Raw genomic sequence first — 27,126 nt, forward strand, 5'->3', positions numbered from 1 at the left:
GGTTTTATGATGCTTGTATCTAAATTAAAGTAGATCATTTTAAGATTGTTCTATGCATCAGTTCTGGTCTCTATAAGCGTCAAAGTGAGGTTATAAGCCTAGCATGGAAGTACATCCTTGTAGCTGTGTGGGCTAATAAAGTCAAAATGTTTGCCTTGGGGTAAGTTGAGCCAATGGTTGAGCCAAAGTAGAGCTAATTGAAATGTTTTCTCCCCAGGCGTAATGCAAGGCATATGAGGTAACAACAGGGCCTGGCCTATGTTAAAATATGCTTCAAATGATTAAAATACCAAAAAAGTGATTGTGATTTTGCTTAATTGTGTTTGGGAAATACAGATAGACATGGTAGAAAAGGTATTGGTTTTCAGTACAGACATTTGCAGGCGGCTCACCTTACCCTGTCCCGCGGCTCAGCTTACCCTGTCCCGCGGCTCACCTTACCCTGTCCCGCGGCTCACCTTACCCTGTCCCGCGGCTCACCTTACCTCATACCTGGAGTAAGTTGTGTCAAGAAACCACTTATTTCCAAGGATACAAAACATTCTGAAATATATGTAGATATCTTTGTTAGAAATAATCATATATTTCCCTTGATGGAATGATGCTGAATGCAAAAACAAAATGGCTCAACTTACCCCAGTCTCCCCTACTACTATACTCTGTAGTAGGATATGCTCTGCTGTAATACATGGGCAGAACCAGTCTTTTCTAGTCTTGCTGGTCATACTGAATAAAATACCATCTGTACAATTCCATCTATAGTTTTGATTGACATTTTTACCCCCTAGACAACCTTTGACCCCTAGTTGATCCCATAACATATAAAAGCAAGTTATAAAAATAAAAATAAAATTGCAGAAAAGGCAATGGTGATGAGAATAAGGAATTAAAAACAATGTATCATACATCCAGTGTAGGACTTTCACAATGTGCTTAGCAAATACCTCATCTCTCCCAAGTCTCTTTACATGTAATACATTTAGAATATCATGGAAAAATACACAAGAATAATCCACCTGTATTTTCCAAGTGACCAGATCAATCTTTCTGTCTGGCCTTCGGAAGCCAATGGCGGTTGGGCATGAGTCCAATGGAAGCCAATGGCGGTTGGGTATGAGTCCAATGGAAGCCAATGGCGGTTGGGTATGAGTCCAATGGAAGCCAATGGCGGTTGGGTATGAGTCCAATGGAAGCCAATGGCGGTTGGGTATGAGCCCAATGGAAGCCAATGGCGGTTGGGTATGAGCCCAATGGAAGCCAAAGGCGGTTGGGTATGAGTCCAATGGAAGCCAATGGCGGTTGGGTATGAGTCCAATGGAAGCCAATGGCGGTTGGGTATGAGTCCAATGGAAGCCAATGGCGGTTGGGTATGAGTCCAATGGAAGCCAATGGCGGTTGGGTATGAGTCCAATGGAAGCCAATGGCGGTTGGGTATGAGTCCAATGGAAGCCAATGGCGGTTGGGTATGAGTCCAATGGAAGTCAATGGCGGTTGGGCATGAGTCCAATGACAAACCGTGTTTTGTATTATCTGCAGTTTCATCTCATGGAATTTGAATGTAATGTCGTCGTTGACATGTTGATGATGTGTTGTTGAAAGCTCTTTAGGACTTGATGTTGCATTTTCTAAAGCGGTTTTAGCTCACTGGGAAATGATGGGTTGGGGGGTTGGGGTGGTACTATACAGAACTGCTGAGGGATGAGGTGGAGGGAGGGATGGGGGTGAGGTGGTGTGGTGGCAGTGGTGGTAGTAGGGGCGGTAGTGGTGGTAGTAGTGGTAGTGGTGGTAGTAGGGGCGGTAGTGGTAGTAGTAGTGGTGGTGGTGGTAGTAGTAGTAGTAGTGGTGGTGGTGGTGGTAGTGGTGGTGGTGGTAGTAGGGGTGGTAGTGGTGGTAGTAGTAGGGGTGATGGTGGTAGTAGTAGGGGTGGTGGTGGTGGTAGTGGTGGTAGTAGGGGTGGTAGTAGGGGTGGTAGTAGTGGTGGAAGTGGTGGTAGTAGGGGTGGTGGTGGTAGTAGTGGTGGTAGTGGTGGTAGTAGGGGTGGTAGTAGTGGTGGTAGTAGGGGTGGTAGTAGTGGTGGTAGTAGGGGTGGTGGTGGTAGTAGTGGTGGTGGTGGTGGTGGTAGTAGTGGTGGTGGTGGTGGTGGTAGTAGGGGTGATGGTGGTGGTAGTAGGGGTGATGGTGGTGGTGGTAGCAGTGGTGGTAGTAGGGGTGGTGGTAGTTGTGGTGGTAGTAGTGGTGGTAGTAGGGGTGGTAGTAGGGGTGGTGGTGGTTGTGGTGGTAGTAGGGGTGGTAGTAGGGGTGGTGGTGGTTGTGGTGGTAGTAGTGGTGGTAGTAGGGGTGGTGGTGGTGGTGGTAGTAGTGGTGGTGGTAGTAGTGGTGGTGGTGGTAGTAGTGGTGGTAGTAGGGGTGGTAGTAGTGGTGGTGGTAGTAGTGGTTGTGGTGGTAGTAGTGGTGGTAGTAGGGGTGGTAGTAGTGGTGGTAGTGGTGGTAGTAGTGGTGGTAGTAGGTGTGGTAGTAGGGGTGGTAGTAGGGGTGGTAGTAGTGGTGGTGGTTGTGGTGGTAGTAGGGGTGGTAGTGGTGGTGGTAGTGGTGGTTGTGGTTGTGGTGGTAGTAGTGGTGGTGGTGGTAGTAGTGGTGGTGGTGGTAGTGGTGGTTGTGGTTGTGGTGGTAGTAGTGGTGGTGGTGGTTGTGGTGGTAGTGGTGGTAGTGGTGGTGGTTGTGGTGGTAGTAGGGGTGGTAGTAGTGGTGGTAGTGGTGGTAGTGGTAGTAGGGGTGGTAGTAGTGGTGGTAGTGGTGGTGGTAGTAGGGGTGCTAGTGCGATGGTAGGGGGGTGGGACGGGAGCTTGGTTGGTTTGGTTTGGTTGTTTGTTGCATGCCCCTACACATACCACTCTTTCTTTGAAATGACAGAGCCATCGGTTTGGGACACCATATCGTCGGCTATCTCCGGCCCGGGGTTGTACTGGAAAGCGAGAGTCCGTTCGTCGTAATCTTGACTCTCTCCTTCGTCCACTGTGAAATAGGGCCTCTTCAAGTCCTCCGCGTCTCCGTCAAAATCACGCTCGCTCGCCTCGAACCCTCCGGTCACAGCGATCTGTGCAGGCTTCTTCTCGTCATCCGAGTCGTCTGGGTACTGCAGGTTGTTGGGGATGGGAGGGTGGGCTGGCAGGCCCCCGGCCTTGCTGTAGCCGTTCCCAAACACCTGTTTCTTGGTGCTGTAGTCGCCCTTGAAGGTGCGCTGGCGGCGGCGCAGGAAGACAAAGAGCAGGGTGGCGGCCGCCGCTAACAGGACGACCCCGCCCACAGCGCACCCGATGACGGCACCCGCATTGTGCTGCTCCTGCGGGATCTCACGGCCCCCAGGTGGCGGGTTGTTAGGGAATTCTGGGTAGGAAAAGACAGATGGAAGGGGTGTGTCAGTGCTCAGGTGGGAGGAGGAGGAGGGGGTGTGCTCAGTGTGCAGGTGCTCTGTTTTGGGAAAGATGGAAGGAAGGAAGGGAGACAGGGAAGGATAAGCAAAGGGAACAGGAAGGACCCCATCCCACGCCCCCGGGAAGCGCACCAACGACGGACCCCCCCCCCACCCACTGCAAAGCAAGCTTTAGTCATCGCCAGCCACATGTGACTCCCAAAAGAGAAAGACAGAAACACACACACTGCCAGTCTCACACATCACCCACTGCCAGTCTCACACATCACACACTGCCAGTCTTTAACACATCACACACTGCCAGTCTTTAACACATCACACACTGCCAGTCTTTAACACACCACACACTGCCAGTCTTTAACACACCACACACTGCCAGTCTTTAACACACCACACACTGCCAGTCTTTAACACACCACACACTGCCAGTCTTTAACACATCACACACTGCCAGTCTTTAACACACCACACACTGCCAGTCTTTAACACACCACACACTGCCAGTCTTTAACACACCACACACTGCCAGTCTTTAACACACCACACACTGCCAGTCTTTAACACACCACACACTGCCAGTCTTTAACACACCACACACTGCCAGTCTCACACATCACACACTGCCAGTCTCACACATCACACACTGCCAGTCTTTAACACATCACACACTGCCAGTCTTTAACACATCACACACTGCCAGTCTAATAAACAAGACAATGCAGACAAAAGGTTTAGGATGATTCCCAAAATTGTACCCGTTTCCTTACACAGTGCACTACTTTTGACCAGGGCAACATAAGTGCACTATATAGGGAATACGGTGCCATTTGGGAACACATTATTTGGTGTCTAGACAAACCCCTTGTCTAACAGGAACAGGATGTCCTTGTCTAACAGGAACAGGATGTCCTTGTCTAACAGGAACAGGATGTCCTTGTCTAACAGGAACAGGAAGGTCTTGTCTAACAGGAACAGGATGTCCTTGTCTAACAGGAACAGGATGGCCTTGTCTAACAGGAACAGGATGTCCTTGTCTAACAGGAACAGGATGTCCTTGTCTAACAGGAACAGGATGGCCTAGTCTAACAGGAACAGGATGGCCTAGTCTAACAGGAACAGGATGTCCTTGTCTAACAGGAACAGGATGTCCTTGTCTAACAGGAACAGGATGTCCTTGTCTAACAGGAACAGGATAGGTTTGTGCCACAGACAGACAGCAGATAATCACAGTTGCAGGCTGAACACTAGGCACAGTATGTGAGGTTCTCAACCCTGATAAAAATCACCTATAGTGGATGAAATGCTATCTAAACGACAAGCAACTTAGAAATGTTTCAGAGTACATTGATGCCGACTACGCCACCCAAATTTTTCCCCTCCTAATTCACATCTCGTTCTCTCTTTCCCTCTCTCGCTGTCCCTCCCACTCCTCTCTCTAGATATGTGACCGACCAGCTCGATTCGTTTGAAATTGTGTTTTTTCTTTTTACATCGGATAAAAGTACAGACTCTCTGAGCTAGAAAATGGTATATCATACACTACATTTGAGGAACAATGGGAAAGTAATTCTGCTTTTAAAGTTGATCAACTAGTAACCCCACTTTTGAATGTTTTGGTAAACCTACTGGAGAACTCTTCTTTGTCTCCACCCATTCAGCATCGTTACCACCCTCTTAAGCCTTAGCCCCACCCATCTCTTTAAGGATTCACATGTGATGACATCAGCATATAGCTGACAACGTGTGGACTTTAGGTCATTTGTATTCATTATTACAGGAAAAATAAACTCACAACAAGATCAACACTTAGAAGTTAGTGAAAAGCTAATTTACAGAAAATAGCTTACGGTTTTGTAAGTGTGATGAAATAAAAACAGGGGCATTCTACTGGAGTATTTGAGAACTTGGACACTGTCTTGCTGGCCTAACGTTATATCCTAATTTAACTTTGGTGCAGTTAACTAAACTATGAACCATAATCCCAACTCATAACATTACTACCCTGCATGAATCTTCAGGTGGCTAACCAGCTAGATTCAATGTTAGCTATCTCGCTAACATCAGGATATGACTATCAATGCAAATGGCTCTGAGATACAAATAATATTACTACACAGATCATACACATAATGTTAGCTAGCGAGCCAGCCAGCTAATGTTAGGTAGCTAGCTAACAGTATGCTTTAACTTCCAATGAAAAGTTATCTCACGTCACTCCGCTCCTCCGCACACTCCACTGGCTTCCAGTTGAAGCTCGCATCTGCTACAAGACCATGGTGCTTGCCTACGGAGCTGTGAGGGGAACGGCACCTCCGTACCTTCAGGCTCTGATCAGGCCGTACACCCAAAGAAGGGCACTGCGTTCATCCACCTCTGGCCTGCTCGCCTCCCTACCTCTGCGGAAGCACATTTCCCGCTTAGCCCAGTCAAAACTGTTCACTGCTCTGGCACCCCTATGGTGGAACAAGCTCCCTCACGACGCCAGGACAGCGGAGTCAATCACCACCTTCCGGAGACACCTGAAACCCCACCTCTTTAAGGAATACCTGGGATAGGATAAAGTAATACTTCTAACCCCCCCCCCAAAAAAAAAGATATAGATGTACTATTGTAAAGTGGTTGTTCCACTGGATATCATAAGGTGAATGCACCAATTTGTAAGTCGCTCTGGATAAGAGCGTCCGCTAAATGACATAAATGTAAATGTAAAATGACGTTCTGACAAATTTAGAAATGTATAATATCTGAAAATGTAGTTAGCTAGATTTTTCTACCTGTGTACATGGATGAACTCTTTTCCCTCTGTCACAGATGCCACGGTTTCCCTTAGTTTGAAGATGTAATCCAGAGACAGGTGTTTTATACAACAGCCTTCTGTGTGTTCTCTATTCGACTCCCTCCGCATATTTGCAATAAAACGGCAGAATTCTCTCCATCTCCTTAGATATCATACTCTGCTTCCACCAGGCATTCCACTGATTTCAAAACTGTATCTCAGAAAGTAAAGAGCAACACCTTTACAGTTATTCGTGATATCTATAAAAAATAAAAAAATAAAAACCCAGCTGATTTAGAAATGATTACCTACACATACTGAACAGCCCTTTGTTATAGACAGAAGCGGGCTACATGGCAGACCAATCCGAAATCATTTCTCAGCATGTCCAGCCCACTCATTATCTCAGCCAATCAAGGCAAGTGGGAAGGTTCCTGATTTTTTTCTGTGGCTAAACCAACTAGGCTTGTAATTTAACAATTGTATTCGTATTTACAGATAGCATGCACATTTGTTATTAAGGCACATGAAAGTTCACATGTTCCAGACGGCATTCCTGCCCCCCCCCCAAATAAAAACGCATTTTGATAAAAAATTCATGTTTTCCGTTCAAATGCCTCTCCTGTGAAGTAGTGACGAGCGACATACACCTCGTTTCCTGAAACAAGTCACAAATAGATATAGGTTGAATAAACCGCGCTGCTCTTCAAGGCTCTCTCACAGAGGCAGACTTCTCACAGAGGCAGACTTCTCACAGAGGCAGAGTGACGATTATCTGACAGTGATCAAAGCCGGAGCAAACCTGCAGAGCTACATTACAATTAGCTTCAATAGGAAACACCCTGAATCTTCAAGAGAGGAAAAAGAAAGTAAAGGAATCTCAGTGTCTAGTCCACTAAAAGGATAAAGGGGGAGAGGATGGTGAGAGAAGGCAGGAGAAAGTGAAAACACAGCCCCCCTAAACATTCCCCCTAAACCCTAAAACATTCACCTATGGCATGCTACGTCAGCCGTGAACCTTTCTACTAAGAAGATAGAGACTAGAGGATTCATAAATGTATGGGAGGTGGAAACACTGCTGCAGGACCACACAGTGCTACAACGCTGCAACATTCAGCTGTGGCATATCAGCAGTAATGTTTCCTGTAACAGACAGAAAAGTTGAGCACCCTATTCCCTTTATAGTGCACTACTTCTAACCAGAGCCCAAATGGCACCCTTTATAGTGCACCAGAGCCCAAATGGCATATACACTATATATAAAAATGTACTGTATGTGGATACCCCTCCAAATTAGTGGATTTGGCTGTTTCAGACAAACCCTATTGTTAACAGGTGAATACAATCGAGCACACCACCATGCAATCTCCATAGACAAACATTGGCAGTAGAATGGCTCGTACTGAAGAGCTTAGTGACTTTCAACGTGGTACTGTCATAGGACGACACCTTTCCAACAAGTCATTTTGTCACATTTCTGCCCTGCTAGAGCTGCCCAGGTCAACTGTAAGTTCTGTTATTGTGAAGTGGAAACATCTAGGAGCAACAACGGCTCAGCCACGAAGTGGTAGGCCACACAAGCTCACAGAATGGGACCGCTGAGTGCTGAAGCGCGTAAAAATCATCTGTCCTCGGTTGCAACACTCACTACAGAGCTCCAAACTGCCTCTGGAAGCAACGTCAGCAAAACAACAGTTCATTGGGAGCTTCATGAAATGGGTTTCCATGGCCGAGCAGCTGCACACAAGCCTAAGATCACCATGCGCAATGCCAAGCGTCGGCTGGAGTGGTGTAAAGCCCACCGCCATTGTACTCTGGAGCAGTGGAAATGTGTCCCTCTGGAGTGATTAATCACGCTTCACCATCTGGCATTCCAACGGACAAATCTGTGTTTGGCGTATGCCAGGAGACGCTACCTGCCACAATGCATTATCCCAACTGTAAAGTTTGGTGGAGGAGGAATAATGGTCTGGGGCTGTTTTTCATAGTTTGGGCCCCTTAGTTCCAGTCAAGGGAAATATTAATACTACAATATACAACACATTCTAGATGATTCTGTGCTTCCAACTTCGTGGTAACAGTTTGACAAAGGCCCTTTTCTGTTTCAGCATGACAATGCCCCTGTGCACAAAGTGAGGTCAAACAGAAATGGTTTGTCAAGATTGCTGTGGAAGAACTTAACTGGCCTGCACAGAGCCCTGACCTCAACCCCATCGATCACCTTTAGAACACCAACTACGAGCCAGGGCCTAACCGCCCAACATCAGTGCCCAACCTCACTAATGTTCTTGTGGCTGAACGGAAGCAGAACCCGCAGCAATGATCCAACATCTAGTGGAAAGCCTTCCCAGAAGAGTGGAGGCTGATATAGCAGCAAAGGGGGGACTAACTCCATATTAATGCCCATGATTTTGGAATGAGATGTTCGACGAGCAGATGTCCACATACTTTTGGTCATGTAGTGTATACACAGTGGCAAGAAAAAGTATATGAACCCTTTACAATTTCCTGGATTTCTGCATAAATTGGTCATAAAATTTGATCTGATCTTCATCTAAGCCACAACAATAGACAAATACACTGTGCTTAAACTAATAACACACAAATTATTGTATTTTTCTTGTCTATATTGAATACATCATTTCAACTTTCACAGTGTAGGTTGGAAAAGTATTTGAACCCCTAGGCTAATGACTTCTCCAAAAGCTAATTGGAGTGAGGAGTCAGCTAACCTTGACTCCAATCAATGAGACGAGATTGTAGATGTTGGTTAGAGCTGCCATGCCCTACAAAAAGCACTCACCAAATGTGAGTTTGCTATTCACAAAAAGAATTGCCTGATGTGAACCATGCCTTGAAGAAAATAGATCTCAGAAGACCCAAGATTAAGAATTGTTGACTTGCATAAAGCTGGAAAGGATTACAAAAGTATCTCTAAAAGCCTTGATGTTCATCAGTAAGACAAATTGTCTATAAATGGAGAAAGTTCAGCACTGTTGCTACTCTCCCTAGGAGTGGCCATCCTGCAAAGATGACTGCAAGAGCACAGCGCATAATGCTCAATGAGGTTAAGAATAATCCTAGAGTGTCAGCTAAAGACTTAGAGAAATCTCTGGGACATGCCAACATCTCTAGTGACAAGTCTATGATACATAAAACACTAAACAAGAATAGTGTTCATGGGAGGACGCCACGGAAGAAGCCACTGCTGTCCAAAAAAAAACATTGCTGCACATCTGAAGTTCGCAAAAGAGCATCCACATCGCTACTGGCAAAATATTCTGTAGACAGATTAAACTAAAGTGGAGTTGTGTGGAAGGAACACACAGCACTATGTGTGGAGAAAAAAAGGCACAGCACACCAACATCAAAACCTCATCCCAACTGTGAAGTATGGTGGAGGGGGCATCATGGTTTGGGGCTGCTTTGCTGCCTCAGGGCCTGGACAGCTTGCTATCATCACCAGAAAAATGAATTCCCAAGTTCATCAAGACATTTTGCAGGAGAATGTAAGGCTATCTGTCCGGCCAATTGAAGCTCAACAGAAGTTGGGTGATGCAATAGGACAACGACCCAAAACAAAGAGGTAAATCAACAACAGAACGGCTTCAACGGAAGAAAATACGCCTTCTGGAGTGGCCCAGTCAGAGTCCTGACCTCAACCCGATTGAGATGCTGTGGCATGACCTCAAGAGAGCAGTTCACACCAGACATCCCAATAATATTGCTGAACTGAAACAGTTTTGTAAAGAGGAATGGTCCAAAATTCCTCCTGACCGTTGTGCAGGTCTGATCAGCAACTACAGAAAACGTTTGGTTGAGGTTATTGCTGCCAAAGGAGGGTCAACCAGTTATTAAATCCAAGGGTTCACATACTTTTTCCACCCTGCACTGAATGTTTACACAGTGTTTAATAAAGACATGAAAACGTAGAATTGTTTGAGTGTTATTAGTTTAAGAAGACTGTGTCTATTGTTGTGACTTAGATGAAGATCAGATCAAATTTTCTGACAAATGTATGCAGAAATATAGGTAATTCCAAAGGCTTCACATACTTTTTCTTGCCACTGTATATGTTATGTATATCATGTAGTGTATTCTGTAGGGAATAGGGTGCTATTTGGGATGCATACAGCCCTGATGAAAATGATTCTGTCAGGCCAGAGAGAGAGAGAGAGAGAGAGAGAGAGAGAGAGAGAGAGAGAGAGTAATCTCAGTCTCAGATCCAGACAGCTTGTGAAGGATTACAGTTCTAAAAATCAAACCTTCAGGACGGTATGATTATATTATATCACTGGATAAAAAGATATTCCAAGAGGATAGAATAGCTAAAGATCATTTCAGCTAACATTAGCAAATGTAAATTGTATCTAATAATCCATCTATCTATACGCATGTAATGTTGCCTTGAAAATAAACATCTCTCTCACGGATATTCAATGATTGAATGTAACAAAGACATCATCCTCCACTAGACAGGCCTCCTCAACCCTCCCCTAGACAGGCCTCCTCAACTCTCCACTAGACAGGCCTCCTCAACTCTCCACTAGACAGGCCTCCTCAACCCTCCCCTAGACAGGCCTCCTCAACTCTCCACTAGACAGGCCTCCTCAACTCTCCACTAGACAGGCCTCCTCAACCCTCCCCTAGACAGGCCTCCTCAACCCTCCCCTAGACAGGCCTCCTCAGCCCTCCACTAGACAGGCCTCCTCAACCCTCCACTAGACAGGCCTCCTCAACTCTCCACTAGACAGGCCTCCTCAACTCTCCACTAGACAGGCCTCCTCAACTCTCCACTAGACAGGCCTCCTCAACCCTCCCCTAGACAGGCCTCCTCAACTCTCCACTAGACAGGCCTCCTCAACCCTCCACTAGACAGGCCTCCTCAACTAGCCAGGCCTCCTCAACTCTCCACTAGACAGGCCTCCTCAACCCTCCACTAGACAGGCCTCCTCAACTCTCCACTAGACAGGCCTCCTCAACTCTCCACTAGACAGGCCTCCTCAACCCTCCCCTAGACAGGCCTCCTCAACTCTCCACTAGACAGGCCTCCTCAACCCTCCCCTAGACAGGCCTCCTCACCTCTCCACTAGACAGGCCTCCTCAACCCTCCACTAGACAGGCCTCCTCAACCCTCCACTAGACAGGCCTCCTCAACCCTCCCCTAGACAGGCCTCCTCACCTCTCCACTAGACAGGCCTCCTCAACCCTCCACTAGACAGGCCTCCTCAACCCTCCACTAGACAGGCCTCCTCAACTAGCCAGGCCTCCTCAACTCTCCACTAGACAGGCCTCCTCAACTCTCCACTAGACAGGCCTCCTCAACTCTCCACTAGACAGGCCTCCTCAACCCTCCACTAGACAGGCCTCCTCAACCCTCCACTAGACAGGCCTCCTCAACTCTCCACTAGACAGGCCTCCTCAACCCTCCACTAGACCAGCCCTCCTCAACCCTGCACTAGACAGGCCTCTCAACTGTCCACTAGACAGGCCTCCCCAGCCCTGTATAGAACCATCTCTCCTCAGCCCTGTATAGAACCAACTCTCCTATCTCTCCTCAGCCCTGTATAGAACCATCTCTCCTCAGCCCTGTAGAGAACCAGCCCTCCCCAACCCTGTATAGAACCAGCCCTCCTCAGCCCTGTATAGAACCAGCCCTGTATAGAACCAGCCTTCCCCAGGCCTGTATAGAACCATCTCTCCTCAGCCCTGTATAGAACCAACCCTCCTCAGCCCTGTATAGAACCAGCCCTGTATAGAACCATCTCTCCTCAGCCCTGTATAGAACCAGCCCTGTATAGAACCAACTCTCCTCAGCCCTGTATAGAACCAGCCCTGTATAGAACCATCTCTCCTCAGCCCTGTATAGAACCAGCCCTCCTCAGCCCTGTATAGAACCAGCCCTCCTCAACCCTGTATATTGTTTGCGAGAAAAGCGGTGGAAATGCCTTAATGTTAAAATATTTAAAATAACAACAATCATATTTAAGTAAACTTGGCGTCACGCGATTACATGCTGTGTGGTCCATGCAGATGCAGATTACCATGCAGATTATCAGGCTACAGATGAAATCAGTTCTGATGAACTTCACAGGGTGGTGAAAGTGCACGGTGATGAGCTGGATGCTCCTTTCCGATAAATATCCAGGGTTTTATTCTGGTGACGCGAGGATCGATGCTCGACTGCCGTTTTGACAAATAGAAACCTTCTCGCTCTTCTCCTTAATCTCCTCATGTAGACCAGCCGACCAGCACTGTATCTACCAGCTGTTGGCTAGATGGCCTTTTTAGACGGGCATGGGATATTTTGGACTGTTTGAGTACTCGATTACTCTAATATTTATTTGTTTATATATATATATATATATTTAAATGTCCTCACTGGAAAACAAATATACTGTACACATGTATCTACAGGGCCTTCTGAAAGAATTCAGACCCCTTGACTTTTTCCACATTTTGTTACGTTACAGACTTATTTTAAAATGGATGAAATAAAAAAAGACAATCACACCCTATTCCCTATTTAGTGCACTATTTTTGACCAGAGTGCTACGGTGACTACATAGGAAATAGGGTGCCATATAGGACACATGTTTCCCTCTCTCTGCCCAGAGGGCCACACCACCACCACTACCCCTGAACTCCAACTATCACTGTTCATTACCAACCCACTCAATCAATGCACCGTAAAGACTTCACACAGCCACTGTAACAGTCGTCTGCTGCCTCTCTCTCTATCCCTCTCTCTCTATCCCTCCCTCTCTATCCCTCCCTCTCCATCCCTCTCTCTCTATCCCTCTCTCTCTATCCCTCCCTCTCTCTCTATCCCTCCCTCTCTCTCTATCCCTCCCTCTCTCTCTATCCCTCCTTCTCTCTCTATCCCCCTCTCTCTATCCCTCCCTCTATATCCCTCCCTCTCTATCCCTCCCTCTCTATCCCTCCCTCTCTATCCCTCTCTCTCTATCCCTCTCTCTCTATCCCTCTCTCTCCATCCCTCTCGCTCTATCCCTCTCTCTCCATCCCTCTCTCTCTCTCCATCCCTCCCTCTCCATCCATCTCTCTCCATCCCTCTCTCTATATCCCTCTCTATATCCCCCTCTCTCTATATCCCTCTCTCTATCCCCCTCTCTCTATCCCTCTCTCTCCATCCCTCTCTCTCATCCCTCTCTTTCCTGTTTCCATCCTTCTATCTGTTTCCATCCCTCTCTATCCCACTCTCTCCATCCATCCCTCTCTCTCTATCCCTCTCTCTCCATCCCCCTCTCTCTCTCTCTCTCCATCCCTCTGTCTCCAGCCCTCTCTCTCTCTCTCTCCATCCCCCCTCTCTCTCTCTCTCTCCATCCCTCTCTCTCTCTGTCTCTCTCTCTCCATCCTTCTCTCTCTCTCTCTCTCTCTCTCATCCCTCTCTCTCCATCTCTCTCTCTTTCTCCATCCCTCTCTCTCCCTTCATCCCTCTCTCTCCAACCCTCTTTCTCTCCATCCCCCTCTCTCTCTCTCTCCATCCCTCTCTCTCTCTCCATCTCTCTTCATCCCTCTCTCTCCACTCTCTCTCTCTCTCTCTCTCTCTTCATCCCTCTCTCTCTTTCCCTCTCTCTCTCTCTCCATCCCTATCTCTCTCTCCAGCAGTGCTAGACCTGTCCACAACCAGCCACAGATCCCAGCAGACCAGGGTTACAATAGTAGTTGTTTCTTCTAAAATATTTTTCACTGTGTTTAAGTTTTCTTGAACCAATCAAACAGCTCTAAAAGTCCAAACGCTACCTGGCCCTCTCAGGCAGTCTCAATCAAACTCTGAAATACATGTCTTATAGATATCGACTACTATGTGAACCCATGCAGGTGTGGGTGTCAGCTCTCAGCCCCTCTCAGAGCTCTCAGGTTTTAATCTGACCCTGTAATGGGATTATTCAGGCTTCATTACACACATGAATGGGAGAGAGAGCAACGCTAGGTCACCTCCAGCAGCCTAGCATACAATAATCAACATTCCTCTCTCTTCCCCTGAATCCCTCCACCACTTCACCTCCTCCCTCCATCCTCCACCACCTCAACAAGGTAAGGGAAGATATCCGCCCACCTACCTCAGTCCGGGGGGGGACGACAAATCCATAGGCTTGAAGGGGATGGAAGGAATGGGAGAAGAGAGGAAGGAGGATGGAGGGAGTGGGGGGATAGATAAAAGGAAAGCTGGACAGCCTGTTAATCCTCTCCTCTATCCTTCACTGCTCTCATCTGCAGTGATCCCTCATCCCTCCACCCTTCCCTTCCTCAGCACCTCTCTAATTGGGTAGTTTTATATTGATGATTTTTCTCCAATCAGGGATCCCAACCAGGGAGTTGTGTACAACCATTTAAAAGTTGAAAACATCCCAATAAGCCAGACAGGGCCATTAAAACAAGTGGGAAGAGAAAAATCTGAGGTACTACCGCCTGAGGTCCTACCACCTGATGTCCTACCACCTGAGGTCCTACCGCCTGAGGTCCTACCGCCTGAGGTACTACCACCTGAGGTCCTACCACCTGATGTCCTACCACCTGAGGTCCTACCGCCTGAGGTCCTACCACCTGATGTCCTACCACCTGAGGTCCTACCGCCTGAGGTCCTACCACCTGATGTCCTACCACCTGAGGTCCTACCACCTGAGGTCCTACCGCCTGAGGTCCTACCACCTGAGGTCCTACCACCTGAGGTCCTACCGCCTGAGGTCCTACCGCCTGAGGTCCTACCGCCTGAGGTCCTACCACCTGATGTCCTACCACCTGAGGTCCTACCACCTGAGGTCCTACCACCTGAGGTCCTACCGCCTGAGGTACTACCACCTGAGGTCCTACCACCTGATGTCCTACCATCTGAGGTCCTACTATCTGAGGTCCTACCACCTGATGTCCTACCACCTGATGTCCTACCACCTGATGTCCTACCACCTGAGGTCCTACCGCCTGAGGAGCTACCACCTGAGGTCCTACCACCTGAGGTCCTACCGCCTGAGGTCCTACCGCCTGAGGTCCTACCACCTGAGGTCCTACCACCTGAGGTCCTACCGCCTGAGGTCCTACCACCTGAGGTCCTACCACCTGATGTCCTACCACCTGATGTCCTACCACCTGAGGTCCTACCACCTGAGGAGCTACCACCTGAATAGGGAGAGGGGATGAGGAGGGAGAGGGGATGAGGAGGGAAAATGGATGAGGAATAGGGAGAGGGGATTATGAGGGAGAGGGGATGAGGAATAGGGAGAGGGGATGAGGACAGAGAGGGGGTGAGAGGGGATGAGGACAGAGAGGGGGTGAGGAGGAAGAGGGGATGATGAGGGAGAGGGGATGAGGAATAGGGAGAGGGGATAAGGAGGGAGAGGGGATGAGGGAGGGATGGAAGGAGGGGGAGGTAGGAGGAGGGAGGGATTGACGGAGGGAGTGTTGGATGAGGTAGGAGGAGGGAGGGATGTGGTGGTAGTAGGGGTGCCATATAGGACACATATTTGACACATGTCTTCAGCCTGTAGAGTTCCGAGACAGGATTGTGTCGAGGTACAGATCTGGGGAAGGGTACCAAAAAAATGTCTGCAGCATTGAAGGTCCCCAAGAACACAGGGGCCTTGGTTCGGTAGGTGACCAAGAATGATGGTCACTCTGACAGAGCTCCAGAGTTCCTCTGTGGAGATGGGAGAACCTTCCAGAAAGACAACCATCTCTGCAGAACTCCACCAATCAGGCCTTTATGGTAGAGCGGCCAGACGGAAGCCACTCCTCAGTAAAAGGCACATGACAGCCCGCTTGGAGTTCCAAAAGGCACCTAAAGACTCTCAGACCATGAGAAACAAGATTATCTGGCCTGATGAAACCAAGATTGAACTCTTTGGCCTGTATGCCAAGACTAACATCTGGAGGAAACCTGGCACCATCCCTACTGTGAAGCATGGTGGTGGCAGCATCATGCTGTGGGGATGTCTTTCAGCAGCAGGGACTGGGAGACTAGTCAGGATCGAGGGAAAGATGAACGTAGCAAAGCACAGGGAGATCCTTGATGAAAACCTGCTCCAGAGCGCTCAGGACCTCAGACTGGGGTGAAGGTTCACCTTCCAAAAGGACAATGACCCTTAAGCACACAGCCAAGACAATGCAGGAGTGGCTTCGAGGCAAGTCTCTGAATGTCCTTGAGTGGCCCAGACAGAGACTGGACTTGTACCCAATCAAACATCTCTGGAGAGACCTGAAAATAACTGTGCAGCGACGCTCCCCATCCAACCTGACAGAGCTTGAGAGGATCTGCAGAGAAGAATGGGAGAAACTCCCCAAATACAGGTGTTACCTTGAAGCACCAGACTCATCAAATATACACTAACTAACTCCTGTAGAGAGAGAGAGAGAGAGAGAGAGAGAGAGAGAGAGAGAGAGAGAGAGAGAGAGAGAGAGAGAGAGAGAGAGAGAGAGAGAGGAGAGAGAGTGAGAGAGAGATACAGAGAGAGAGGAGAGAGAGAGAGAGGAGAGAGAGAGAGGAGAGAGAGAGAGGAGAGATAGAGAGTGAGAGAGAGATACAGAGAGAGAGAGAGAGAGGAGAGAGAGAGAGTGAGAGAGAGATACAGAGAGAGAGAGAAGAGAGAGAGAGGAGAGAGAGGAGAGAGAGAGGAGAGAGAGAGAGAGAGGGGAGAGAGAAAGACAGAGAGAGAGAGAGAGAGAAGAGAGAAGAGAGAGAGAGAAGAGAGAGAGGAGAGAGAGAGGAGAGAGAGTGAAGAGAGAGGAGAGAGAGAGGAGAGAGAGAGAGAGAGGAGAGAGAGTGAAGAGAGAGAAGAGAGAGAGGAGAGAGAGTGAGAGGAGAGAGAGAGGAGAGAGAGAGAGAGAGAGAGAGGAGAGAGAGAGAGGAGAGAGAGAGAAGAGAGAGAGGAGAGAGAGAGAGAGAAGAGAAAGAGAGAAGAGAGAGGAGAGAGAGAGAGGAGAGAGAGTGAAGAGAGAGAAGAGAGAGGAGAGAGAGAGAGAGGAGAGAGAGAGGAGAGAGAGAGAAGAGAGAGGAGAGAGAGAGAAGAGAGAGGAGAGAGAGAGGAGAGAGAGAGTGAAGAGAGAGAAGAGAGAGGAGAGAGAGAGAGAGGAGAGAGAGAGGAGAGAGAGAGAAGAGAGAGGAGAGAGAGAGGAGAGAGAGAAAGAGAGAGAGAGAGAGAGAGAGAGAACAATGGCAGTAAAAAAGAGGATGAGAGGAAGCTATAGGCACATTAATGTAGCGATTGGAGCGGGAGGTCCTCGTTATCCTGGCTGTCTGAACAGCCCTGGGGTTGTGAAGTCATGGAGATATAATACTGCCACAAAGAATAAAGACTCATCACTGACAGGAAGTTAACACAATGCCTCCCTCCTTGCATGACTGGGAGGTGACAACTACACTGTAGCAAAGCTAAGCTCCAAACACCTCATAAAAAAAAAAAAAAAACATGTTACCTTTATTTAACTAGGCAAGTTAGTTGAGAACAAAGTCTTATTTACAATGCCGGCCAAACCCGGACGATGCTGGGCCAATTGTGCACTGCCCTATGGGACTCCCAATCACAGCCTGTATTCGAACCAGGGACTGGGATGCAGTGCCTTAGACCACTGCAGCACTCGGGAGCCCTAAAAGTCATGAATCTGTCTCCTCCTGTCTCCTCCTGCCTCCTCCTGTCTCCTCCTGTCTCCTCATGTCTCCTCATGTCTCCTCCTGTCTCCTCATGTCTCCTCCTGTCTCCTCCTGTCTCCTCATGTCTCCTCCTGTCTCCTCCTGTCTCCTCATGTCTCCTCATGTCTCCTCATGTCTCCTCCTGTCTCCTCATGTCTCCTCCTGTCTCCTCATGTCTCCTCATGTCTCCTCCTGTCTCCTCCTGTCTCCTCATGTACTCCTCATGTACTCCTTACTTATGTCTCTCTATCTCCCTCTCTTTTATCCCTCTCTCTTTCTTCTCTTGCTAGCTATACTCTTCTTCTATCTCTCTCTCCTCTCTCTCTCTCTCTCTCCATCTCCTCCTCTCCCTCTCTTTCTTCTCTTGCTAGCTATACTCTTCTTCTGTCTCCCTCTCTCTCCTCTCTCTCTCTTCTTCTCTCTCTCTCTCCTCTCTCTCTCCTCTCTCTCTTCTCCTCTCTATCTCCTCCTCTCTCTCTCTTTCTTTCTTCTCTTGCTAGCTATACTCTTCTTCTGTCTCCCTGTCTCTCTCTCCTCTCTCTCTCCTCTCTCTCCTCTCTCTCTCTTCTCATCTCTCTTTTTTCCTCTCCTCTCTCTTTCTTCTCCTGCTAGCTATACTTCTCTTCTGTCAACACGTTTCCTTCCTTCTGTCACCGACTTCATGACTTTGCGGTGGCTTCCGTTGTGTGTGGATGTGTGGGGTAAATGTCACTCACACCATTAAACCGTTGGACCCGATTGAATTCACCGTAAAAAGCAGAAGAGATGGGTATTCAGAAGCCTGCTCTGAGGGAGATAACAACACGTCATGAAATAATACGGCATCAAACAGCATGTGACATAAAAACAGGATGTGACATCGCCACTGACATGTCCTGAGCATGCATGCAGTTATTTCACTGGCTCCAGCAGGCTTGTCATCTCCAAGTCCCCATATTGTCTGTGTCCCAAATGGCACCCATTCCACATATTGTGCCCTACGGGTCCCGGTCAAAAGTAGTGCGCTATATAGAGACTAAGGTGCTATTTGGGACTCATATCTGTCACTCACAGCACCATGGCTAGTGATGGGAGACTGTATCCATATATGTTTCATAGATAGAGGTTTATTCCATTACATTACATGTGTATCTGCAATACAATGTGGAGTGTATCTGTACTAGGATGTGGAGGGAATCTGTACTAGGATGTGGAGGGAATCTGTACTAGGATGTGGAGGGTATCTGTACTAGGATGTGGAGGGAATCTGTACTAGGATGTGGAGGGAATCTGTACTAGGATGTGGAGGGAATCTGTACTAGGATGTGGAGGGTATCTGTACTAGGATGTGGAGGGTATCTGTACTAGGATGTGGAGGGTATCTGTACTAGGATGTGGAGGGTATCTGTACTAGGATGTGGAGGGAATCTGTACTAGGATGTGGAGGGAATCTGTACTAGGATGTGGAGGGTATCTGTACTAGGATGTGGAGGGTATCTGTACTAGGATGTGATTCATAGGTACAGTACAGATTCATAGGTAATGAATGAAAAAGTAATGAAAAAGTGCATGACTAATTAGGTCAGTGCTGTATTTTAGTCATAGTTTATTATTTATGACATCAGGGTACAGCTTGCTGTATACAGTTCTTTACAATTGAGAAATATTAGCATTAATTTATCTTGTTGACTTTTCTCTCCTCTTCTCCCTGTACCTCTCTCATTCTCCTCACTGTACCTCTGTCCTCTCCTTCCTGTACCACTCTCCTCTCCTCTCCTCTCCTCTCCTCTCCTCTCCTCTGCCCTCCCCTCCCCTCCTCTCCTCTCCTCTCATCTCCTCTCCCCTCCCGTCCTCTCCTCTCCTCACCCCTCCCCTCCTCTCCCCTCCCCTCCTCTCCTCTCCTCTCCCCTCCCCTCCTCTCCTCTCCTCTCCTCTCCTCTCCTCTCCTCTCCTCTCCTCTCCTCTCCTCTCCCCTCCTCTCCTCTCCTCTCCTCTCCTCTCCTCTCCTCTCCTCTCCTCTCCTCTCCTCTCCTCTCCTCTCCTCTCCTCTCCTCTCCTCTCCTCTTCGTGTAATGAATGTGATGAGTGAATCACCACAGCAGCAGCACTAGCCAGTGGGCTGACCCTGAGACTTTGTCAGACCCATTAAATCATCATGCTCCCAGGAAGAGGTAGCTGGCACGTCACGCTGCTCACCATGCTACCATATCGTAGCTAGCACGTCACGCTGCTCACCATACTACCATATCGTAGCTAGCACGTCACGCTGCTCACCATGCTACCATATCGTAGCTAGCACGTCACGCTGCTCACCATACTACCATATCGTAGCTAGCACGTCACGCTGCTCACCATGCTACCATATCGTAGCTAGCACGTCACGCTGCTCACCATGCTACCATATCGTAGCTAGCACGTCACGCTGCTCACCATGCTACCATATCGTAGCTAGCACGTCACGCTGCTCACCATACTACCATATCGTAGCTAGCACGTCACGCTGCTCACCATGCTACCATATCGTAGCTAGCACGTCACGCTGCTCACCATGCTACCATATCGTAGCTAGCACGTCACGCTGCTCACCATGCTACCATATCGTAGCTAGCACGTCACGCTGCTCACCATACTACCATATCGTAGCTAGCACGTCACGCTGCTCACCATACTACCATATCGTAGCTAGCACGTCACGCTGCTCACCATGCTACCATATCGTAGCTAGCACGTCACGCTGCTCACCATACTACCATATCGTAGCTAGCACGTCACGCTGCTCACCATGCTACCATATCGTAGCTAGCACGTCACGCTGCTCACCATACTACCATATCGTAGCTAGCACGTCACGCTGCTCACCATGCTACCATATCGTAGCTAGCACGTCACGCTGCTCACCATGCTACCATATCGTAGCTAGCACGTCACGCTGCTCACCATGCTACCATATCGTAGCTAGCACGTCACGCTGCTCACCATACTACCATATCGTAGCTAGCACGTCACGCTGCTCACCATGCTACCATATCGTAGCTAGCACGTCACGCTGCTCACCATGCTACCATATCGTAGCTAGCACGTCACGCTGCTCACCATGCTACCATATCGTAGCTAGCACGTCACGCAGCTGACCATGCTACCATATCGTAGCTAGCACGTCACGCTGCTCACCATGCTACCATACCCTGTAGGAGGGGAGGACAGCAGGAGGAGAGGAGGTAGCAGGTTAAACTGTAGGAGGGGAGGACAGCAGGAGGAGAGGGGAGTAGAGGTTAAAGGATAGAAAGACCAGCGTCGTTAGTGACTCTGAGAGCCTTCAGCCTAACCCTGAGACGCTGTCTGACCTACATCAATCAATCAAATGTATTTATATCAGCCGATGTCACAAAGTGCTGTACAGAAACCCATCCTAAATACCCAAACAGCAAGCAATGCAGATGTAGAAGCATGGTGGCTAGGAAAAACTCCCTAGAAAGGCCAGAACCTAGGAAGAAACCTAGAGAGGAACCAGGCTATGAGGGGTGGCCAGTCCTCTTCTGGCTGTACTGGGTAGAGAGCAACCAGGCTATGAGGGGTGGCCAGTCCTCTACTGGCTGTACTGGGTAGAGAGGAACCAGGCTCTGAGGGTTGGCCAGTCCTCTTCTGGCTGTACTGGGTAGAGAGGAACCAGGCTATGAGGGGTGGCCAGTCCTCTACTGGCTGTACTGGGTAGAGAGGAACCAGGCTATGAGGGGTGGCCAGTCCTCTTCTGGCTGTACTGGGTAGAGAGGAACTAGGCTATGAGGGGTGGCCAGTCCTCTTCTGGCTGTACTGGGTAGAGATTATAGGGTAGGATGGTAGGGACATACTACACCATCAGTCTCTCCTAGGGTAGGATGGTAGGGACATACTACACCATCAGTCTCTCCTAGGGTAGGATGGTAGGGACATACTACACCATCAGTCTCTCCTAGGGTAGGATGGTAGTACACCATCAGTCTCTCCTAGGGTAGGATGGTAGGGACATACTACACCATCAGTCTCTCCTAGGGTAGGATGGTAGTGACATACTACACCATCAGTCTCTCCTAGGGTAGGATGGTAGGGACATACTACACCATCAGTCTCTCCTAGGGTAGGATGGTAGTGACATACTACACCATCAGTCTCTCCTAGGGTAGGATGGTAGGGACATACTACACCATCAGTCTCTCCTAGGGTAGGATGGTAGTACACCATCAGTCTCTACTAGGGTAGGATGGTAGTGCACCATCAGTCTCTACTCGGGTAGGATGGTAGTGACATACTACACCATCAGTCTCTCCTAGGGTAGGATGGTAGTGCACCATCAGTCTCTACTGGGGTAGGATGGTAGTGACATACTACACCATCAGTCTCTACTAGGGTAGGATGGTAGGGACATACTACACCATCAGTCTCTCCTAGGGTAGGATGGTAGTACACCATCAGTCTCTACTAGGGTAGGATGGTAGTACACCATCAGTCTCTACTAGGGTAGGATGGTAGGGACATACTACACCATCAGTCTCTCCTAGGGTAGGATGGTAGTACACCATCAGTCTCTACTAGGGTAGGATGGTAGGGACATACTACACCATCAGTCTCTCCTAGGGTAGGATGGTAGGGACATGCCATGCAGTGTCAGAATGGATGGAAGAGAAGGAGGAGATGGGAAGAGATGGGAAGGATAGAGAATGGAAGAGGAAGAGATGGGAAGGATAGAGAATGGAAGAGGAAGAGATGGGAAGAGATGAGAAGGATAGAGAATGGAAGAGGAAGAGATGGGAAGAGATGGGAAGGATGGAGAATGGAAGAGGAAGAGATGTGAAGGATAGAGAATGGAAGCGGAAGAGATGGGAAGAGATGGGAAGGATAGAGAATGGAAGAGGAAGAGATTGGAAGGATAGAGAATGGAAGAGGAAGAGATGGGGAGAGATGGGAAGGATAGAGAATGGAAGAGGAAGAGATGGGAAGAGATGGGAAGGATAGAGAATGAAGAGGAAGAGATGGGAAGGATAGAGAATGAAGAGGAAGAGATGGGAAGGATAGAGAATGGAAGAGGAAGAGATTGGAAGAGATGGGAAGGATAGAGAATGAAGAGGAAGAGATGGGAAGGATAGAGAATGGAAGAGGAAGAGATGGGAAGAGATGGGAAGGATAGAGAATGGAAGAGGAAGAGATTGGAAGAGATGGGAAGGATAGAGAATGGGAGGGAGAGGAAAGAGAGGATGGAGGGGGAGGAGAAGGAGAGGTAACGGTGAATGGGGGGAGGAGAAGATAATTAAGAGGACAGATAAGCTGGACTGAAGGGAGCTCGACCACTCCACCAATGCTTATCCTCCTATCTGTTGCATCTCCCTGTCATCCCTCTCTTTCCTCTCCTCTCCTCTCCTCTCTCTCTCCTCTCCTCTTCTCTCTCTGTCCTCTCCTCTCCTCTCCTCTCCTCTCCTCTCCTCTCCTCTCCTCACCTCTCCTCACCTCTCCTCACCTCTCCTCTCCTCTCCTCTCCCCTCCTCTCCATTTATCTATATCTCTATACACCAGAGAAACCAAAGTAGCCAGCAAGGCAGAAAGAAATGTAAAGATAAATCCTCACCATCTGCTCTCACTCCCTCCCCAGGTCTGTCTGTGGGCTTCCCTTCTTTCCCCAAATACAATACAGAAGACCCTTCCTGTCTAAACAGTTTTCCGTCCCCCACCATCTTTAATGCAAAACAAGTTTTTTTTCTCTCTTTGTAATGTTTCTGGCGCCACACAACAGACACTTTATGAGCAGCCCACCGTGTGTGTGTGTGTGTGTGTGTGTGTGTGTGTGTGTGTGTGTGTGTGTGTGTGTGTGTGAGTGTGTGTGTGTGTGTGTGTGCATGTCTGTGTGTGTGAGTGTGTGTGTGTGTGTGTGTGAGAGTGTATGTGTGTGTGTATGTGTGTGCGTGTGCATGTCTGTGTGTGTGTGTGTGCATGTCTGTCTGTGTGTGAGTGTGTGTGTGTGTGTGTGTGTGTGTGTGTGTGTGTGTGTGTGTGTGTGCACGTCTGTGTATGAGTGTGTGTGCATGTCTGTGTGTGTGTGTGTGTGTGTGTGTGTGTGTGTGTGTGTGTGTGTGTGTGTGTGTGTGTGTGTGTGTGTGTGTGAGTGTGTGCATGTCTGTGTATGAGTGTGTGTGTGCGTGCATGTCAGTGTGTGTGTGAAGGAAAAGACAGAGAAGAGCATGCTAATGCTTGGATAATGAGCATGATGGTAGCGGGACGCTAGCAGCCAGAGGCTCTTCCCGTGGGTGGGAGAGTGGGATAGAGGCACACTTCATCACTCAACGGACCCACAACCACCCACCCGAGAGGAATACTGTTAGAGCCTTGGGATAGGCGGGGAGGAGGAAGGGAGGAGGCAGGGAGATAGCCTGGGTGTAAAGTAGCTAGAGGAGGAGAGGATGGGAGGAGAGGATGGGAGAAGAGCAGAGGAGAGGATGGGAGAGGATGGGAGGAGAGCAGAGGAGATGAGATGAGATGAGAGGATGGGATGGGAGGAGAGGATGGGATGGGATGGGAGGAGAGCAGAGGAGAGGAAAGGATGGGATGGGAGGAGAGGAGAGGAAGAGATGATGGGGGAGGATGGGATGAGAGCAGAAGAGAGAAGAGGAGAGGATGGGATGAGAGGAGAGGAGGAAAAGATGGGAGGAGAGGAGAGGAGGAAAGGATGGGAGGATGGGGTTATATCCTGCCTGTTTGGCCCTGTCCGGGGGTATCATCGGATGGGGCCACAGTGTCTTCTGATCCCTCCTGTCTCAGCCTCCAGTATTTATGCTGCAGTAGTTTATGTGTCGGGGGGCTAGGGTCAGTCTGTTACATCTGGAGTATTTCTCTGGTCTTATCCGGTGTCCTGTGTGTATTTAAATATGCTCTCTCTAATTCTCTCTTTCTCTCTTTCTGTCTTTCTCTCTGAGGACCTGAGCCCTAGGACCATGCCTCAGGACTACCTGGTATGATGACTCCTTGCTGTCCCCAGTCCACCTGGCCGTGCTGCTGCTCCAGTTTCAACTGTTCTGCCTGCGGCTATGGAACCCTGACCTGTTCACCGGACGTGCTTGTTGCACCCTCGACAACTACTATGATTATTATTATTTGACCATGCTGGTCATTTATGAACATTTTAACATCTTGACCATGTTCTGTTATAATATCCACCCTGCACAGCCAGAAGAGGACTGGCCACCCCTCATAGCCTGGTTCCTCTCTAGGTTTCTTCCTAGGTTTTTGGCCTTTCTAGGGAGTTTTTCCTAGGGAGTTTTTCCTAGCCACCGTGCTTCTTTCACATGCTTTGCTTTCTGTTTGGGGTTTTAGGCTGGGTTTCTGTACAGCACTTTGAGAATATCAGCTGATGTACGAAGGGCTATATAAAAATACATTTGAATTTTGATTTGAGGAGAGGATGAGAGGAAAGGAAATGAGAGGATGGGAGGAGACCCCATGTGAGACTCTGTTGCACTCCACACTGCCTTTTCCCACCTGGACAAAAGGAACACCTACGTGAGAATGCTATTCTTTGACTACAGCTCAGCGTTCAACACCATAAGCGCCCTCAAAGCTCATCACTAAGCTACGGACCCTGGGACTAAACACCTCCCTCTGCAACTGGATCCTGGACATCCTGAGGGGCCGCCCCCAGGTGGTGAGGGTAGGTAACAAAACATCTCCTACGCTGATCCTCAACACAGGGGCCCCTCAGGGGTACGTGCTCAGTCCCCTCCTGTACTCCCTGTTCACCCACGACTGCACGGCGAGGCACGACTTCAACACCATTATTACGTTTGTTGATGACACAACAGTGGTAGGCCTGATCACCGACAACGATGAGACAGCCTATAGGGAGGAGGTCAGAGACCTGGCAGTGTGGTGACAGGACAACAACCTCCTCCTCAATGTGAGCAAGACAAAGACAAAGACAAAGGAAATGATTGTGGACTACAGGATAAGGAAGACCGAACAGGCCCCCATTAACATCGACTGGGCTGTAGTGGAGCAGGTTGAGAGCTTCAAGTTCATTGGTGTCCACATGACCATCAAACTATCACAGTCCAAACACACCAAGACAGTTGTGAAGAGGGCACGACAACGCCTTTTCCCCCTCAGGAGACTGAAAAGATTTGGCATGGGTCCCCAGATCCTCAAAAGTCAAGTCAAGTCTAGGACCAAAAGGCTCCTTAACAGCTTCTATCCCCCAGACATAAGACTCCTGAACAGCTAATCAAATGGCCACCTGACTATTTACAAAACAACTAACACCAGCCCTCGTCCTCTAGTCTCCTAAACATATTACCATAACAACTAACACCAGCCCTCGTCCTCTAGTCTCCTAAACATATTACCATAACAACTAACACCAACCCTCGTCCTCTAGTCTCCTAAACATATTACCATAACAACTAACACCGACCCTCGTCCTCTAGTCTCCTAAACATATTACCATAACAACTAACACCAACCCTCGTCCTCTAGTCTCCTAAACATATTACCATAACAACTAACACCAACCCTCGTCCTCTAGTCTCCTAAACATATTACCATAACAACTAACACCGACCCTCGTCCTCTAGTCTCCTAAACATATTACCATAACAACTAACACCAACCCTCGTCCTCTAGTCTCCTAAACATATTACCATAACAACTAACACCAGCCCTCGTCCTCTAGTCTCCTAAACATATTACCATAACAACTAACACCAACCCTCGTCCTCTAGTCTCCTAAACATTTTACCATAACAACTAACACCAACCCTCGTCCTCTAGTCTCCTAAACATATTACCATAACAACTAACACCGACCCTCGTCCTCTAGTCTCCTAAACATATTACCATAACAACTAACACCGACCCTCGTCCTCTAGTCTCCTAAACATATTACCATAACAACTAACACCGACCCTCGTCCTCTAGTCTCCTAAACATATTACCATAACAACTAACACCGACCCTCGTCCTCTAGTCTCCTAAACATATTACCATAACAACTAACACCGACCCTCGTCCTCTAGTCTCCTAAACATATTACCATAACAACTAACACCAACCCTCGTCCTCTAGTCTCCTAAACATATTACCATAACAACTAACACCAACCCTCGTCCTCTAGTCTCCTAAACATATTACCATAACAACTAACACCGACCCTCGTCCTCTAGTCTCCTAAACATATTACCATAACAACTAACACCGACCCTCGTCCTCTAGTCTCCTAAACATATTACCATAACAACTAACACCGACCCTCGTCCTCTAGTCTCCTAAACATATTACCATAAC

The 27,126-nt window shown here is 48.4% G+C and overlaps 1 protein-coding gene across 4 annotated transcripts in view; it reads right to left on the reverse strand.

The window, feature by feature from the left end:
• LOC106613399 (nectin-1) overlaps positions 1–27,126 on the reverse strand; it is a 610,857-nt gene that overhangs the window by 311,886 nt on the left and 271,845 nt on the right. The window contains exon 6 of one of the 4 annotated variants that reach the window (XM_045724941.1): positions 2,734–3,384. The exons of the other annotated variants lie outside the window; for them this stretch is intronic. Coding sequence (XP_045580897.1) covers positions 2,879–3,384 — 506 coding nt within the window. The 3' untranslated portion in view covers positions 2,734–2,878. Of the gene's footprint in view, positions 1–2,733; positions 3,385–27,126 lie in introns of those variants that run through there. 4 annotated transcript variants of the gene reach the window in all.

Source organism: Salmo salar, chromosome ssa09 (assembly GCF_905237065.1).
Source record: "Salmo salar chromosome ssa09, Ssal_v3.1, whole genome shotgun sequence".
NCBI classification, from domain to species: Eukaryota; Metazoa; Chordata; class Actinopteri; order Salmoniformes; family Salmonidae; genus Salmo; species Salmo salar.